Source organism: Microchirus variegatus, assembly GCF_963457635.1.
Source record: "Microchirus variegatus genome assembly, chromosome: 16".
Classification (NCBI taxonomy): Eukaryota; Metazoa; Chordata; class Actinopteri; order Pleuronectiformes; family Soleidae; genus Microchirus; species Microchirus variegatus.
In genome coordinates, this window is record NC_139817.1 from 6,714,308 (window position 1) to 6,733,133 (window position 18,826).

At 40.7% G+C, this 18,826-nt stretch overlaps 1 protein-coding gene across 1 annotated transcript; it reads right to left on the reverse strand.

The window, feature by feature from the left end:
• Window positions 1-2,487: 2,487 nt before the first annotated feature.
• gpr39 (G protein-coupled receptor 39) lies at window positions 2,488-18,666 on the reverse strand (the record flags this gene model as incomplete). Its single annotated transcript, XM_083902929.1, has 2 exons — window positions 2,488-2,981; window positions 17,889-18,666. 2 exons carry the CDS (start codon window positions 18,664-18,666, stop codon window positions 2,488-2,490), a joined length of 1,272 nt encoding a protein of 423 aa, XP_083759055.1.
• Between the last annotated feature and the right edge of the window lie 160 nt (window positions 18,667-18,826).

Consider the following 18,826-nt stretch of genomic DNA (forward strand, 5'->3'; position numbering starts at 1 on the left):
AGATGAGGCTGAAGTGCAGCAGCACTCCCTGCTTGTTGTTTTTTTCGAAATTCAATGTATGCTTATGGTGAAATGTTGTCCAGTCGTCTCCATAGTAACAACACACTAACCTCCAGCCAGCCTCTACTAGTTACCGCACAGTGATCCTCATTCTGTGCCCAAACATTTAACTGCACAACTGTGGGATTCATCGATTTGTTCTGGCCTAATTGTGTTCGTTCTCTCTGTGAACAAATGTAGAACTTCCTCAGAAGCTTCCGTGTATATGCAGAAATGACACTTGTAAAGAAAATTCTAGACTGCATGTTCTTCCTGTGTGTGTGTGGGTTTCCTCCTGGTCCAAAAACATGCATTGGACACTAGGTGTGAATGCGTCCATGAAATTGCTGCTCTTTTATCCTTATTATAATTTGTCATAATTAAACTATAAATCATTATAAGTTGAAGTAGAATTTTGAATTTACTCTTACTGACGGGGTCAGTGTGTCGGCTGAAACGACCTGGAGACTATGTTTTTGGTTTGAATTTGACAAGAAGACAGATCACGTCCAACAGGGTGATTAAGACTTACATTTGTCCAAAAACATGGAGGACAGGGCCGTTTATCAGACATCAGACGGCTCGTCCACATGCTGTTAACGTCCAACAGAAACACTGTCAAAATAAGTCAAGCCCAGATTCATCATTCATTCTCTGAACCTTTAGGGGAACGATCTCCAGACGACATGATTTATTCTATACGACTACATATTTATGAACCGAATGCGACATACGACATGTATAATAATGATATTGGTTTATAATACTGGGTGAAATAACACATTTATTAAAGAACAACAACTGAAATATCCCCTTTGCTCAGTATCGAGTTGTTCCTAAACCACTCCTCATTTTAGCTGTGCGCTGAGGGTCATTGTCTTGTTGAAAGGTGAACAGTCGGCTCAGTCTGAGGTCCTGAGAACTCTGGAAAATGTTTTCTACCAGGACATATCTGTACTCATCTTACCTTCAATTGCGACCAGTCGTCCAGTCCAGATCTTTGGGTTCTTCTTAATCTCTCCCACCAAGGCTCTTCTCACCCCAAATGCTCAGTTCAGCTCTTGGAAGAGTTCTGGTCGTCCCAAACTTCTTCCATTTAAGGATTATGGAGGCTCTTCTGAACCTTAAATGCAGCATAAATTCTTTTGTGACCTTGTCCTGAGCTGTGATCTGTCAGGTCTTCACACAGACAGGTGTGAGCCTTTCCTAATCAAGTCCAATCAATGTGATTAAACACAGCTGGACTCCAATAAAGGTGTAGAACCATGTGAAGGATGATCAGTGACAGCAAAGGGTCTGAATACTGATGTCCATATATTTCAGTTGTTGTTCTTTAATAAATGTGCAAACATTTCTACAATTCTGTGTTTTTACTGTCAAAGTGGGGGATTAAAATTATTACTGTGAGCATGTGCATAAAGCATGCTGTAATACACTGTTTTCATACTATTATTTCCATCGATAACAACTGAAATGACTGGTATGCACTGAGACGGAGCGACAGTAATGACGTAAGTGATTGGTGAGTGAAGACATCTGTGACTGACTGAGTCCAAGGAACGGCAGCAATTCATTGACTAACTATTAATCCTCAACTATTTTTTGGTAATTGTTCAGAGTGGGTTGATTTAATGAAATAATAATAAAGAAGAATAAAGAACAAGTTTCATTTCTTCTTTGCAGGAGAGTATTAGGGCCACGTGTAAAAAAAAAAGAAAGAAAGATAAATAAAACAGCATGTATTCTGAGATAAAAGAAAAAAATTGAATTTTGAGATTAAATTCAGAATTCTTAGATTAAACAAAAAAATTGAATTCTGAGATCAAAGTCCGAATTCTGAGATTAAAGAAAAAAAATGGAATTCTGAGAAAAAAATCTGAATTCTGAGATTAAAGAAAAAAAATGGAATTCTGAGAAAAAAAATCTGAATTCTGAGATTAAACAAAAAAAATTGAATTCTGAGATTAAAGTCCAAATTCTGAGATTAAAGAAAACATTAGAATTCTGAATTTAAAGTAAGAATTCTGAGATTAAAGAAAATAATTGAATTCTGAGATTAAAGTCAGAGTTCTGAGAAAAAATACAGAATTCTGAGGAAAAAAGACAGAATTCTGAGAACATATAAAAAAAAATTTGAATTCTGAGATGAAATTAAAAGTTAGAATTCTGAGATTTAAGTCAGAAATCTGGTGGCTCAATGTTAGGGCGAGTCGTCTTTGGTTCAATTCCTGCCTCTGCTAGTGTGTGTCCTTGAGCAAGACACTTATCCCCATGTAGCAGTGTGTGAATGGGTGAAAACTGACATGGAAAGCAGCTCATCAAGACGAGAAAATCTCTATATAAATACAGACCATGACCAACTCTTCTTCTTCTTCTTTATTTGGTAGTAACGATATAACAAAAGATTGCAATAAAGATTGTCTGTGTTGCAATAAACTGTACAGATGATTATATTTCACTGTCTGGTGGGTTGTCCGTCTCCGTTCTGAGGACTAAGTTTGACGGTTCAGTCAGGCTGAGGGACGTCTGCGTGTCCGAGGCCACGCCCGAGTCACTCTGAAAGGTCGTGAAGGTGGGCGTGGTCTTGTCTTGTCCACCGGTGTTGCGGTTCGCCGTGTTCCGGCGCAGCGACTTGAGCAGGGGGCGCAGGGAGCGCGCGGAGGCGGCGTTGGAGCTGTGCACGGTGCGCTTGTTGACGTGTTCGATGGTGAGGTGGCAGCGCAGCACCTGGATGAAGACCTCCCTGAACTGCCTGGAGGACAGGTTGTAAAGGAACGGGTTGATCACGGAGCTGAGGTAGAAGAAGGTGTCGGACACGGGGTGAAGCGTCACGTAGCTGCGGAAGTACGACACGGTCCATCGGGACTTGGGCACGGCGGCCATCATGAGACGACGGATCTGGTTGGGTAGCCAGCAAACCATCAGGGATCCCACAATGAGACCTGAGGAGGACGACAGAACAGTTAGCTAGTTGAATTTGTGGCTTTGTGAGGACCAAAAATCATCTTAGAGCTTAAAGAGCTTTTTGGGAATTAAGATCTGGTTTTAGGGTTAGAATTAGAATGTTTTGGTTAGGGTTAGGATAAGGGTTAAGGTAAGGCACTTCGGGTAACGGACTAGGGAATATATTATGTCTATGAGTGTCAAACGTGTGTGTTTGTGTGTGAATGACTAACACATCCTTCTTATCTAAGACAGTGTTTGTAATGGGAATTACAGCCTTTCACCACTTACAAAATCATCTGGACAGAGACATCACTTCCAGCTGAGGAATCCAGATATTATCTTATCTCATTCCTGTGTTATTTATGTAAAGATGCAGCAAAGCATTCCTTGATAAGAGACAGATAAAGTTGTACCGATTGTGGTTTGGATCGACAGTGTATCAGTAACAGAAGTGTAACGGTCATTTTACACACAAACACTATAGTGCAGTTCAGTTCTCCACAGTGCGTGGGCAAGACATGAAGTCATTATTTACACGGCTCAATCGTCTACATACATACGGCGTGACGTCATACCAACGTGACACAGCGCCGATAAATTCCACAAGCAAAAGAATGAGGCACAGTATAAACAAAGAGCAACAGTTGAGGACATGCAGCAGCATATTGTGTTCTTTCCTCTTGGAAATGTGGCCCATTATCACCAGAGGAAGACGAGCTATGATAACTGATATCAGATACAGGAGGATTCTCAAGTTTGTGATGTCAGTATCGGTATCAGACTCTAAAACGTGGCATGGTGGTGGCTCTGAAGCGCACTAACCTGCACGAAAGGTGCTACACAAACACAGTTTGATTGATTGTCCGTCATCAGCGTGTGACGCGACTCCGTGCAGCCATTAGCAGAGAGCGAGGCCTCGTTTCCAGAGTGATGTGCTGTTGCTTAGCAGAGTCACTCGCCTCATCATCACAGCTCTACAGCTTCAAAAAGGAGTTTGTCTTTAGTGAAACATCTGCTCAACATAGATAGATAGATAGATAGATAGATAGATAGATAGATAGATAGATAGATAGATAGATAGATAGATAGATAGATAGATAGATAGATAGATAGATAGATAGATAGATAGATAGATAGATAGATAGATAGATAGAATCTGCTCAACTCCAACATGATAGATAGATAGATAGATAGATAGATAGATAGATAGATAGATAGATAGATAGATAGATAGATAGATAGATAGATAGATAGATAGATAGATAGATAGATAGATAGATAGATAGATAGATAGATAGAATCTGCTCAACTCCAACATGACAGATAGATAGATAGATAGATAGATAGATAGATAGATAGATAGATAGATAGATAGATAGATAGATAGATAGATAGATAGATAGATAGATAGATAGATAGATAGATAGATAGATAGATAGATAGAATCTGCTCAACTCCAACATGATAGATAGATAGATAGATAGATAGATAGATAGATAGATAGATAGATAGATAGATAGATAGATAGATAGATAGATAGATAGATAGATAGATAGATAGATAGATAGATAGATAGATAGATAGATAGATAGTCAATGACTGCAGAATATCTAAGACGTGAAGAGACAAATGAATGATCAAAGTCAAACAAACCTATAAACCTAACCTTTGTAATCAGTGTTGCTGTGCAGAGGTTTGATTGATAATGAATTTCACGTGTCGCTGTTTGTCAGCATCCCTCGAGCGAAACACTATTCCTCTCGTGTCCTTTTCAAAAAAAACCCGACACTTACTGGTCAGCCAGGTCTGTCCAGAGCTGATGGCTCCATGAGCATTTCCTGTAATTAAATGTCAGCTTCACCATTACTTTTATCTACGGCGTCCAAAAGGTAAGAGGTAAAAACCGACACATGTGGCTAAAATAAGAGAGGGGGTAGAAAAGAAAGTCTGTCCAAGTCGCAGGAGGTCATTCTCTTTTCTGGGAAGGTGCTGAGAATTTAATGGAGTATAAGAGAGTGTTTAATGTCAGAATTCATGATGCCTTTCATTAAATGTTTCATGCTTTCATGGGTTGTTCTCTTTTTTTTTTGGGAGGCATTTACAGCCAGAGTGGAAGTCGGTAATGTGGACTTAACCGTCACTGCAGGACACGACATCATCACGTCATGTTCCGCATGTTCCTTAGCGCCACTTCTGTTAATGACCAGTCTTTGGGTTGAAGTTTGAGGGTGATGATGATAGTACGGTGGCCTGGAAGTGCAAACCATTATTCCAAAAACAAGACCGTGGCTTTTGTTGTGAAGTGTTTGAATACCGTACGATAACCATGTCCTGCGAGACATGACTGAGGGAGCGTTTGTGTGTATACAGCAGCACCACAGAGGCGGGTGGGAGCAAGAAGTGTTTATCCTCATTCATACCTATGGATTTATTTGAGATTATAAAACCAGAGAGAGAGAGAAAACGCAGATTATGCATACAGTATAAACCAAACCTAGAAAATATGATACGTAGCAGACAGCCGTTTTTACCGATTTGTAGATAAACTAAATGGTTCAGATCGCCAATAGAGGAGCAAGGCTCATTAAGCTCAGAGGGTCATTCTAAAAAAAAAACTAGTTTTCTACACTTGAAGGCCTATTGATGAAAGCTTGCAATCCTTTACCCTGCCATCCTTACAAATGACACCAACTGTCCACATGAATCAATATCACACACTGCACTGATCCTCGTTCATTAAAAACCTGGAGGGATGATATTAGATTCTGACACTTTTTTTTTTTTTTTTTTAAACTTACAAAGTTTAAAATTCAAATAGGCCACTAAAAATGTCACTAAGACAGATGATGCTGCAGGTTACTGATTAGCTGCCCTTTTTCTTTTTTTTAATAAGCGGTCATAGTGTGATCAAGGCGACAGATGAAGTGTGAAGAGGAAATCTGTTTTTATGATGGATTTATGTGTGTGTGTGTGTCCTGGTTTTCCTTATATTGTGGGGACACGGTCCCATTATGGACTGTAAACATTATGCATGTCAAGGAAATCAAGTCCCCATAGCCTAAATTACTCAATCCCGTAAGGACAAATCTTGAGGTAAAAAAAAGGTATTTTGAAGGGCTTTTGTGTGTGTGTGTGTGTGTGTGTGTGTGTGTGTGTGTGTGTGTGTGTGTGTGTGTGTGTGTGTGTGTGTGTGTGTGTGTGTGTGTGTGTGTGTACCTGGTATTCCTTATCTTGTGGGGACATAAATCTGTTTTACACATTCACATTATGGGGACTCAACATATACTGTACATTACTACATTTTCGAGTGAAAATGTGATTTCGAGTTAGTCTGAGATTAGGATTAGGAGTAATTGTGGTCAAGGTTAGAGAAAGTAAATCCAGGAAATGAATGTAAGTCAATGCAATGTCCTCTGAAGTCATGGAAATCAGCTTGTGTGTGTGTGTGTGTCCCTGTCACTTTTGCTCATCGATCACAATGTGGAGCATTCATCTGGAAAATTACCACTGAGTCAGCATAAAAATGAATACTGTTCTGCTGCTAAGCACAGTGCATGTGTATGTGTATGTGTATGTGTATGTGCAGCAGCTGAAGTTATGTAAAATGCATGTGTGCAACTTTTTGTTTTAGGAGTCAGGTTATGAATATTATGATGATTTGTTGGCAGAGGAACGTGGTGATGTGGGCGACATTCCATAAGAAATATGACATCAATTCACAGCCAGATGTGATGCTTAAATGATTAAATGGGATATCAGCTATTTTATACCAGCAGAGCCACCACCAAATTGGTGCGAGCGGGCTTATTAAATGCTGCTTAAAGCTTCATTGTGTTTTTATTTGGCGTTTTTCACTTTTAAAAAGAATTAAAACGCTCTCCCTGCCAAGGACTGCCATGCCAATAAATTCAACCAGATTACTGGAACAATTAATTATGCACCTTTGTTGTAATTGGACAGATTGAAGCTTCTTGGATGAGAGGTGAAACAAGCAAGTTTAGTCTACTTCCTTTAATTAAAGGTTCATTATGTAATAAATCTAAAGCAACTGGCCATTAAATCCTCCTAATATGTCAAAGAGACTCAGGAATAATGTTCACATAACAAACTGAACTCACCAACAACAACAGTACAAAAAATATTTTGCAGACTGCAAATCATGTTTATGTTTTGAAATCATGTTTTGGTGTCATGTGGCGCCACCTACCGCCGTCTACCAATCATTGCAGTCAGTAGAGTCTCAGCTGCCGAGCAAACAAAGCTTCTTCCACTCATGGATGTGCAAATGTCTATAATAAGCATTCACAGGCTGCCGGCACAGCCACCATAAACCGATTTGCAGACACCAAGGCCTGTAGACGAGCAGAGCCAGCGATCAAACCCTAGTCTTCCAATCTACCATGGCAGAAAAGTATAGAGAAGAGAAACTGACTTGGAAAGTCCTCTCATATTTGATTCTGTCACATACTGTCAAAAAAAAGAGTATACACCCTTTTAATTCCTTTCCTTTTCTAAAACTTTAAACCTTTCAAGAAACCAGAACTTATTTTAACGGCGAGCGTGGTTCTTTTTTCTCTCTCTCTCTCGACATGTTTACATTCCGCTCTTACACTCATTCATAGTCATCTTCAGTGCGAATGAGTCTTTTCCCATGAATGATTGAAGACGCCTTTTCACGCACAGGGGGGATTCACAGTGTGCGTGTGTATGTGATCCAGCATTACAGCGGCGTCGCTGTCTGCTTCTCATTCCGTCCATTTTCGGAGCGGCGCCGAGTTCATACTAATGTCAAACTAACATTTCCTACGACTTGTGACAGGCGGCGAGTGCCAGAAAAGACATGCGAGGAATGAAAGTGTGCTGAAGTACACTGCCGTTCAAAAGTTCAGGGTAACTTAGAAATGACTTTTGATACTTAAAGAAGGTGACTAACTTCTACCGCAGTCATTTTCATGTAAGATACATGTACTACAAAGTTAAATAAGCCTGTAGAAACGCTGTGAAACAATGCGTTTGACATTTAAAAAAATAATTAATGGCAAGACACCAACACGAAAACAATGACCGTCTCTCACTGAAGCGTTCAAATCTAATCAAGGCACTAAGTGAGCTGGAAATCGAATGAATATTCAGCAGCACAAGCCCGAGACTCTCCTTGAAGTCTTTTCCAGCTGTTGCGGCTCATTTGACCCGTTCACCTGACGTCTTTGAATGACGAGTGAGTCCAGAAGTACCTGCACTCCACCAGCACATAAATGTCTAACAGGGTTTTTTGTTTTTTTTGAAGCGGGTAACACTTCAATACACAGGATGTCTCAAAACACGACCGTAAAAAGCCCCTGCACCCCTCTCAGAAATGTCTCAATGAGTGAAACAAGGGGTCTATAGTGGAGATATGTTTAAATACAGACAGCTGAAAGTATTGAGGGAGGAAGCTTGGGAAAGACAAGTCAGTTTGGAAACTCTTAACTTTAAGATTAGATCACTTGTCTTTGATAAGTTTAGGGTTAATAAAGACAAAATTTGGGTATGAAAATGGCTTAAAGGTCAGGATTTAGCTCAACTTCCAAAGTCTTTGAGGTCTTTGTCTCACAGTTCTTGAATTAATATAAGAAGCGAGTACACAGAGGAAAACAGCTAGAAAAACAGGGCAAAGTCTAGGCTGGTGCAGTTTTTGGACTGACCATTTAAATACATTTGAAGTTAACGGACACAGGATGTCACTTGAAATGCATGATGACATGCCCGCCAGCTAAAGTCGTCTTAGTCTGTGACCTAAAAGGTCAACAGGTCGTACACACTTCATTCGATAAATCGATTCCCTGCGAGTACGGCGTGCACGCAGAGACAAGGATAGTTACGGAGTGTAGCAGACGGTGATGATTGGCTCCTACAAAGTTCAATCTAAGGTCACAAAAAGTCCAGTAAGGGATATTATATATTAAACTGTATATTTCAATCTAACATCTACAAAAAAAATACTTTTTTGTAGTCCAAGGCATGAAGGTTAGTCGGCGTTGACTTGTTTGTTTACAGCCGGTGCAGGTGGAGTTTTCATGTCTTCGTCATTAATCCTTTTTATGTATGCAGATGACATCATTAAGATGTCTACCTGCAGAGCGCGGTTGCAAGCATCTGTTGTGTGTAAGCTCTCAGTGTGGTGCACGGGGCAGTTTAATTCCATGATGAATTCAACGTCAGAGGACAGAAGAGCGAGTATTTCTATAGTGTTCTTGAGTGGGTGAACACTTACGGTCAAATATCTCAGCCTCGGATAGCGGTGTGAATATTTATTGCCTGTGTTGTAAATTGTGTACTGTTGGTGCAATACTTTACACTTGTACACCCTTGTGTGCTAAACTGATGTTAATAATAATGCCTTGTATATAACATACCACATATATTATAGTTGTAGTGACACTGGTGCTATGGTCCGGGACATTTTAAAGTCCTCATGACATGGTTCTAGTTGTAACTAGTAGCATTAGCTAGTAGCATATGCAACTTGCTATACTCCTAAAATACATTTAAAAAAAAACTTAAAGTAGATTTGAGGCCATAGCAACCTCTGACATCCAATAGGAATATTATAGAATAGAATAGAATAAATATATTATAACATGATTATGGCGTTATAATTGGACCTGTGAGATTACAATATAGAATTTATTACATTCATTTCAGGGTTTAAGTTAATGCAGATTACATTAGACCGAAGCCAAACAAAGTAAAGATATGCGGCCAAGACAAATTAGGATTTGTCTTAGACAACAACAACAACGCTGGGGAGGATTTCAGACTCAAGCAGATGTTGCTTTTACTCCAATCACTGATTCGTTGAGCAGAGTAACAAAGATGTAGCTGAACAAAGTGTCTCTCATTTTCTTTTCATCAATGCACCGAGGGAAAGAGAGCACAGAAGCCGACTATGTGGAGGCTTCTGTTTTTCTTTGTTCACTGTTCCAGTGCAGATCAGTGTCACCTCTCTCTGCTTTATGCTGCAGCACAGAAACGGCAGAGAGGGACGGGGATGGATTGTTTATGGGCTATTAACTGTATATAGATGGGAAAAAGAAGAGAAGGGTGGGGAGGCAGCCTGTTATACGCATCAACTTTCTCTATACAATCATTTAAAAATTATATTTCTTAACATCCCAGACAGATAAAACCCTACAGGTTAGTTTTAAAGTAATTTTTTTCTCTGATAAGTTTAGGTTTTTAATTTAAAACTGCTATAAAATTTGTAATTTAACCTTCATGCCTGCTCTCCTTAGCTACTCCTGCTCAGTCTGTGGCTCCAAATTAAACCACCAGCGCAAGATGGATATGCCTGAAAATGTAATATATCAGTTTGATTTTTGAACAATAGGAGGATGTGAAGACCCCTGCTGAGTGACACTAAAATTCTAAAACTTAAACCAGAACTATCTATATATCAACTAGAATGGCATGCATCTATCTATCTATCTATCTATCTATCTATCTATCTATCTATCTATCTATCTATCTATCTATCAGCTAGCATGCTATCATTTTAGCTAGCAATCTATCTATCTATCTATCTATCTATCTATCTATCTATCTATCTATCTATCTATCTATCTATCTATCTATCTATCTATCTATCTGCTAGCATGCTATCATTTTAGGTAACAATCTTTATATCTATCAGCTAGCATGTTATTATTTTAGCTAACAAGCTCTCTATCGATCCGTCTATCTATCTGCTAGCATATTAGCTAACAAGCTCTCTATCTATCTATTAGCTAGAATGCTAGCATTTTAGCTAACAAGTTCTCTATCTATCTGTCTATCTATTAGCTAGCATGATATAATTTTAGCTAACAAGTACTCTATCTATTAGCTAGCATGATATCATTTTAGCTAACAAGCTATCCATCTATCTATTAGCTAGCATGCTATCATTTTAGCTAACAAGCTCTCTCTCTCTCTATCTATTTATCTATCTATCTATATATATATATATATATATATCAGCTAGCATGATATCATTTTAAAAAAAGCTCTCTACCTATCTATCAAAATATCAAAATTAAAGTCTCTGTGTTATATATAGTTCAGAATAAAAGTGTATTTATTATGCAAACTTATTCTACGACTTAAAAAAAAAAATACAGAAATAACTGTAAAATAATAATTATAAGTTGATATTGAGTGGCAGGGCCACCTGAAACCGGCTGGAGGGCCGCAGGTTTGAGCCCAGAGAGCTGCCTGAAGTGCTGCCTCCCACTGGACATTGGTCACTCACTCACTCGTATGCCCACAGCCTCACTACCAGCATGATGAAGCGCGAAGGTTCTCACTTCTAAATGTCACTAATTTCTTGAGGAGAGGAAGCTCAGCAAACTGCATATTTTGAAAGTGAAGGTTTGAAATCTCGCTCTCTGTGTGTGTTACTTGCCCCCATCCGCCCTAGATTTATCCGTTGAGAAAGAATAAGCGGTGGCTTAAGTTGCATTTAAGTTGTTTGTGCAAGGATCAGCAGCTCCCTGGCCCATGGAAACATAATCAATGTTGTTTTTCTCCAAGATGTCAAGGTCTTGCTATTGAATTTTAACTCCTTTTACTTTTCATCTAGGTAAAGATTTGTCCAATCCCTTGGTTTGCATGCCTGCAAGCATAATGACATTTCCCCACCCCCATCAGCTGTTTAGTGCAATGTTAGAATGTTATAATAATATACAATATTATACTGGCTAAACCTTAGTGGTCACTGCTTTGATTCTCATCTGGGCTGAGCAGACATCATCACTCGTAGCCTGAGGCTGGAGACGGAGCTTCTGCTCTATATCTGCTGACGTGAAACGAAAACAATGTGAATATATGCTGCAAAATACTAATGATGAAGGTGAAAGTCATCACTGAAGAACGTCTCGATAGGAAAAACACGATATAGTGACAAAATCCATTAAAAAAACGAATACTTTCATGTTAACAACAGACAATGGATAATGTGGAAGGAGTTGTTTAAAGAGCAGAGCCATTAAAAAAAGTACTTCCAACTTTGCAGTTCCACCTTGATCTCCCTGAGCGTTTATATAGCTTCCTTCCAACACTTGTTTTGTTTTCAGAGCCTCCGAGGGTTCACTCAGTTCCGCATCACCGGCCTCATAAACCTTGTTCCCCGGCCAAGGCAGGAAGCTGCTTCCAGTCAAAAACGCTCTCGATAAACCTGCTGTCGACCTGTTCATCACCAACCAGCTGACAGACAGAGGCAGTGGAGCAACCTGCAGCTGAAGCGCTGCCGAACAAAACACAACTAAGTAGTTATTTAAGACATTTTCCACCCCCCCAAAAAAAAAAAGTTCCAGGAACTTTTGCTTGGTTGCGTTTCTATCGTGGTCAAAGAGCAGCGGAGATGAAGCGAAACTATAGCACGAAGACGTGTAAACGACAAGCAGTTCCACTCCAGTCCACAAGGTAGCAATGTCCTACCTGACTGTTTACCACAGAATACTTTGATCATCCAACTCCAAATCTTCTGTATCATATATCATACAAATTAGTATTTCGGGACCCACATTGTCAGCCTGAATATAACCCTTATGGGGGCCCACATGGACACGCTAGCTGGGGAACAAGAACATATCATTATGAGTCTCTGGACTCGAGGAAAGTTCCTCTATGTGCACCTCCTGGAATATTAATTCAGCATCCCCGTGGGAGGGTGATAATAAGTCCGTACTCTGCCAACAGCTTGTTCCATGAACCCAGCGTGGCTTAAAAAGACTTAAAGCCTGTATCCCGATCACTTTGCAGTCTGCATGCCGAGGCGTTCCAGTGCACGTGCGCTACAGTAAAGTATAGTATTATAAAGGCAGATAAGTAAATACACCCACGCAGTATAAGTTGTGATTTCCCAGTATTGAGCGCCGACAGCCTCCCTCTCAGCAGGATCATCTCCCAGGCGGTTTGCCGAGTGCAGACTGTCACTCGCACATGAAGGTTTGCCTTTAGATATGTTGACTGCCCAGGGGCCACAGGCGCTCTGGAGCTCATACTGCTAAAGTATGCAGCTGTCACTCAGCGCAGAGGAGACGCCGGGAGACGAAGGAAAGGCTGCTCACAGAACCTCAACAAATCCTCCCCGAGGTTTGTTTAATACTTGTCAGTATGGGGGGGGAGGGGGTTTCAAAGAGGCCACCCAGGCAACATAAACATGCCGGCGGTGATCGGGAATCTGTCGTCAATCACAATGATAACGGCTCATCGATCAGGACGAGTGCGGCTTCATGAACTGCGGAACGCTTCCCGCAGATGAGAAGCGGCCGGAAGGAGCGGCGAGGCGACGCGTTTGACGGCGTGAAAGATTGACCGGAGCAACTAAACGCACTAAAGGCTCTTCAGTTGCTCTAATGCATTCACGCAGAACCAACAACGTTATCCTTAGATAAGAATGACACTTTACCAGCTGCCGTCCTGAGTGTCGTAAAAAGACTCAGAGCTCAAAAAGCTATGATAACAGAACAAACCAAGACATTTACTCTTGGTGAACAGCAGACAGGTGCTTTAACGATGGAGTTTCCCCTCGAGTCCTAATTGATAGGATATGGTTATCAGTGCCAACTCATTAACTTGATTTAGTGGTGATCGCTTCTCTGGGTTTATCCCTCTACGTCTGCTTCATTCATTCATTCATTGTCTACCACTTTATCCTCCACATGAGGGTTGTGCCAAACCCCGGCGACCTACCATCACCCTCCCACCGCCATCGCCTCCGGAGGCTGAACAGTTTTGATCGATGGCCTGATTCACACCTGCCTCTAATCCAGAACACTTTCGTCGTGTTGACAGTTGACGTCAACGTTGAAAGCAGCTACAGCTACAGGTGTCCAAAAAAGCAGCAAAATATTTTGTTGGGAAGCATCATTGCACATGATACACTCCCTTACCCCTTACTCCAACATCAACCATCAAAACTAAGTGCCTAACTCTAACCCTAACCCCAAATCCAGGTCTTAACCCTAAAAAAGCCCTTTAAAGTTGTGGGGCGCAGACACACAAAGATAGTTTTTCAGACCTCACAAAGATATAAATTGTGATCTAATCGTACGGATTTAACTGGATATTCAGCAGCGATAACACCCGTGAATGCACATGATTATCCTCCGCATTATAACAATAAAATTCCCTGCTTAGTTATTTTCCTCAAACACGAGTGCTCTCATCACCGGCCGCGCCACGAAAAAGTCAAAGGTCACAGCCGAGACTGAAGGCTACAAAACAGGACATTAGCATTCGTTTCACAAATGCAGTACGACGACAACGACTAACAAAAAAAAAAAAAAAAAAAAAAAGCAATCTGAAGCAATTAACCTTCTGTCCTGGGTGTGATGTGCAGGCGACGTAATAAGGGTGTTCTCAGCTTTTAATCACTCTTCATTGTTGCGGAGACTAAATGAGATTTTAAAAGTTATCTCAAGGTAAATTCGAGCAGTGGCAGAGACGCCGGCCAATTAAGAGATAACTTCTGGGCAGCGCCAACACGACAGGAGCGACTGTTTTTCGGCGATCAGAGCGGAACACAATGCGGCAGCAGGTCTTTGATTGGAATTGTCAGACATTTCTGCTTCTCAGGGTGCTGTCACACCCACGGCATTTGGTGCGCACCAAGCGTGTTTGGTCCATTGGTTCGGTTCGTTTGCGTAGGATGTGAATGTAATCTGGGTGCTTTGGTGTGCGCCAAACCAACCGGTCCGAGACCTGCCTGAAAACGCCCGGTGGAAATGCTCACATTGATTAGAGTGGCGGCGATCGGCTCCGGTGACCACGGCGCTGACGCACCCGGTGGAAACCCGAGGTTTGGTGTGGTTCCTGTGCCGATGGTCTTCGTGGTCTATTATGGTTCGGATGGATGATTGGATGGATGGATGGATAGATGGATAGATAGCTTGTTAGCTAAAATGATAGCATGCCAGCTGATAGATAGATAGATAGATAGATAGATAGATAGATAGATAGATAGATAGATAGATAGATAGATAGATAGATAGATAGATAGATAGATAGATAGATAGATAGATAGATAGATAGATAGATAGTTCTCTTGTTGTGAAAACTACTCGACTACTTACGTTTTATTCTATTTTGCCAAGGATATAAAGAGGTGAGAGTGACTACAAATCTGGGTTTAATGAGAGTTTGGCACAACAATACACACACCGATTAATTTGATTTAAGACAAACATTGATTCGCGCAGCTTTAGAGATTGTTTGGGTTGTGTAAACCCGTAAAAGTCGTACAAAGGAAACAAAAGCAAGTTTATATTAAACAGCTTCCTTCTCCTGTTTGGAGGGATTTAGTTCCTGTGTGTCCTGTGTTCTGTCAATGTTTATTCATGCGGTTTCTGTCTGTGAGCAGTTTCCCCCGGCATGACTTAGGGATTTAGGGAGTTTGGCTGAATATTTTTGGTCCGTCTCCAAAACTCTTTCCGTGTCAGTCTGACATCTACGAGTCCCTCGCCTCTCGCGTTGAATGCCACATGACGTCTGCTGGCGGACAAAGACGGCGCTCGTTTGCGCACATAATGTTCGTTTGAGTGTTTCTTAACGGTGGTTTCTACGCGACACGGACACTGCTCATCGTTCTTCCATTAATATGTATCGACTGTTCCTGCTCTGTGACGTGTCCTCGGGCGTCTCGAAAAGTACTTATCAACAAAAATGAAGTACTATAATCAATATTTTTAGTACAGGTGTCTCTTTAAAGAGCCAACACTTTCTCTTCCATTTCTTTTTTTTAATGATACACTCGCTTCCTCTTGCAGCTTGTTGTGAAGACTAAGGTCGGCAGGTCAATTAGTGACAGAGAGTCATTCCGTATGGGCTGAATCAAACCATTCTTCACATTTAATTAGGAAGTTTATTGTTTCTGACAGTTTTTGCAAGGCAATTTTATTTATTGATGGCTGTCGGGACATGAAGAGAATTTCAACAAATAAGATAAAAACGCCCGATCCTCGCATTAAGCGCTAACCTTTGGCTTTAAAACATCGTCGTACACTTTCATACGCTGCCATCACAGCCACAAAGAGCAATTGCGTATCTTGCCAACACATCAGCATGTGGACGAGCAAGCCAGTGATCAAACCACCAAAGGAGAAACTACTATATTTGTCATCTATGATAGATTATATAGATGTATTATTTGATGTATTTTTAATCATTAACTTTATTTAAGGCAATTCATTGTTCTTTTATCGAAAAAGTAAGCAGGCCTTTATGTGTAATTTCCCTTAATCTACCTGCACACATCCAATCCACAGTATAACATCTTTTTGTGTTTTCAATATTCATAACAATAATTCAACATTCATCTTGGCTGAGTCTCACTTGTAGAATAAATTTCAATCCCAATGTGACATCCTGATGCAAAAAAAGCTGACATAATTACAATTTTATCATATTCATATTCATTTGGAACTATACTCATTGTTTTGCATTTGCTTTTCATTATCTGTACAAATTTGACACCTTATTATCATTTTTTTAATTTTTACGTTATTCATCTATTTGCTCTCATTCCTTGTTACACTCATATGTATAATTTCTTTTCGGCTTATATTTTTTTCCATTTCTTATTAAGAGTTTTAATTTCCCAGCTTCTTGGGATCAGTAAAAAACATCCATATATCTATTACTATTATTCATCCATCTACTTATTATCCATACATAAAACTGCATAGCTGCCTTCAATATTGAAACATTGCCAACAAAGTAATAGAAGACAAATGCACTAAATCTTTACAACTATTACACCGTCTAATATTGGTTTATCTGCACAGTTTCTCTCAGTTCAAGAACACAAACTAAACAAAAGTGATATGTATGTATTGGTGTGCGCCTGGAAAAATCCATCATCCGAACGTTACGTTATAAACACAGCCTGGCCCTCGTCTTTTCCACACACGGCACAGAGTCAAGTTGGTATTTTCAGAGCCGTAAACAGATGAAGAGTCTGCCTGATGTGTCCAAACATCCCATTCAAAGTAATAAAACAGAGCGAGAAACGGCATCACACCCAAAAAAAACAAAATATCACTTGATAACATTTCTGTTAACACTTTTCACAGGTTCCCACTCTTAACATGGACACATTGGCTAAAGCTAACTAGCTGTTCAAATTGAAGATGTTTCAGGGATTCACTTAAAAATAAGGGTTATATTATTTTTACCTGATTAACTAAATTTACCGTCAAGGAGCTAACATTGGTTAGCATGTTGTGTCGACTGTTAATGCCACAACAGAAGTTGTTTACAGTCTCTTGGATAATTAACTGCCAAACAAGAAATAATCTTACATTGATTAAATGTTCTTGTTCTTGAAAACAAATCTGCCAATGGGGTGAGCAAACTTTGCTTAGCCAAAACACTGAAAACTAGCTTACAAATCGAGTCACTTCCAGAGTAAAATGTTCCTTCAAAAAGTGGCCACAAACTAGATAAAACTGGCCAGAATTTAAGACGGTTGTATTACAAGCCAAGACATTGTGTCATGTGTATTAGTAATATATTTAAGTGTATTAAAGTAAAAAAAAATTCTGCTCTTAAATTAGCTAATTTGCTAAATTTTGTACCTCAGAACGTTTTTATATTTGCACACACACCAATCTGTGATACTGAATTAAGTGAATTTTACTGATTCACCACATCATTAATACACACCAGTAGTGAACACAAACAAAAAATGTTCACGTCTGCCTATATGACGACATGTCACATTCTTAATGGGGTGTCCTTTTCCGTAGGCGGAGATTTTAACCACGTCCCCTTGTGAGCTAGGTCAAAGGGACAAGCTAATAAGGAAATCTGATTGGGATTTGGATCCTCAATGGTGTTAGCGCTGAGAGACAGTTCACACAAAAAATGGAAGAGCAACCTACCAAGAAAAAGGATGGTCTGCTTCCTCGCCATCTTGACCCTCGAACTTTCATGCTTGGGCTTCCCATCGATTCCTCCCTCCAAGGACCCCATAGGTTTCCGCAGGACCAGGATCATGGCTCGGCACATGACGGCAACACAGATCAACACCACCATGTAGACGATGAAAGCCACAAAGAGGCTGACCCTGTACATCACCCAGCGCTCCCTCAGGTTGGTGCAGAAGGTCAGATTCTGCACAGGCATGTCTGATTTCATGGGAATGTGGCCCTGGGTTCCCGTGGCAACCAACAGCGGCAGGGCCACGAGCACAGACACCAGCCAGGCAAAGGTAATGAGGGTAGAGGTGCGTTTCCCGCCCAAAGCTTTATAGCGAAACGGGTGGCAGATGGCCACGTAGCGCTCGAAGCTAAATGTGGCGACGTTGAGTATCGTGGCGTAGCTGCACGATTCGAACAAAAAGTTGTAGATCTTACAGGAAACGTTGCCCGACGCCGACGAGAAGGGGAACCAGATGGCGCTGTAGAGCTCCACCGGCATACCTATGAGAAGCACCAGCAAGTCAGAGCACGCCAGACTCACCATGTGATCGGTCACGTTCTTTTGCAAGTAGCCGTTCCGTTTCAGCACTTGGGTGACTCTGATAGTGACCGAATTACCCACAATACCCGTCACCAGAATGAGGCTGTAAAAGACCGTCAGGAAGATTTTGACGGGGTAGTTGGGTTCAAGTTCTCTCCAGTCTTTCTCCTCTCCCGTTTCGATTTCCTCGTCGCTCATGGTTACAGTGGTGAACTCTGATTCTCCAGGTATTGATTTTGTCCTCTAGCTTATCAGCTCTGCTGGGCGCGCCGTTGTGATTAGAGCAAAAAAATCCAGAGGTGAGCAGCTTCCTGATAGAGCAGTTCACACCGAGTTCACACTGGGCTGTACTTTGGAC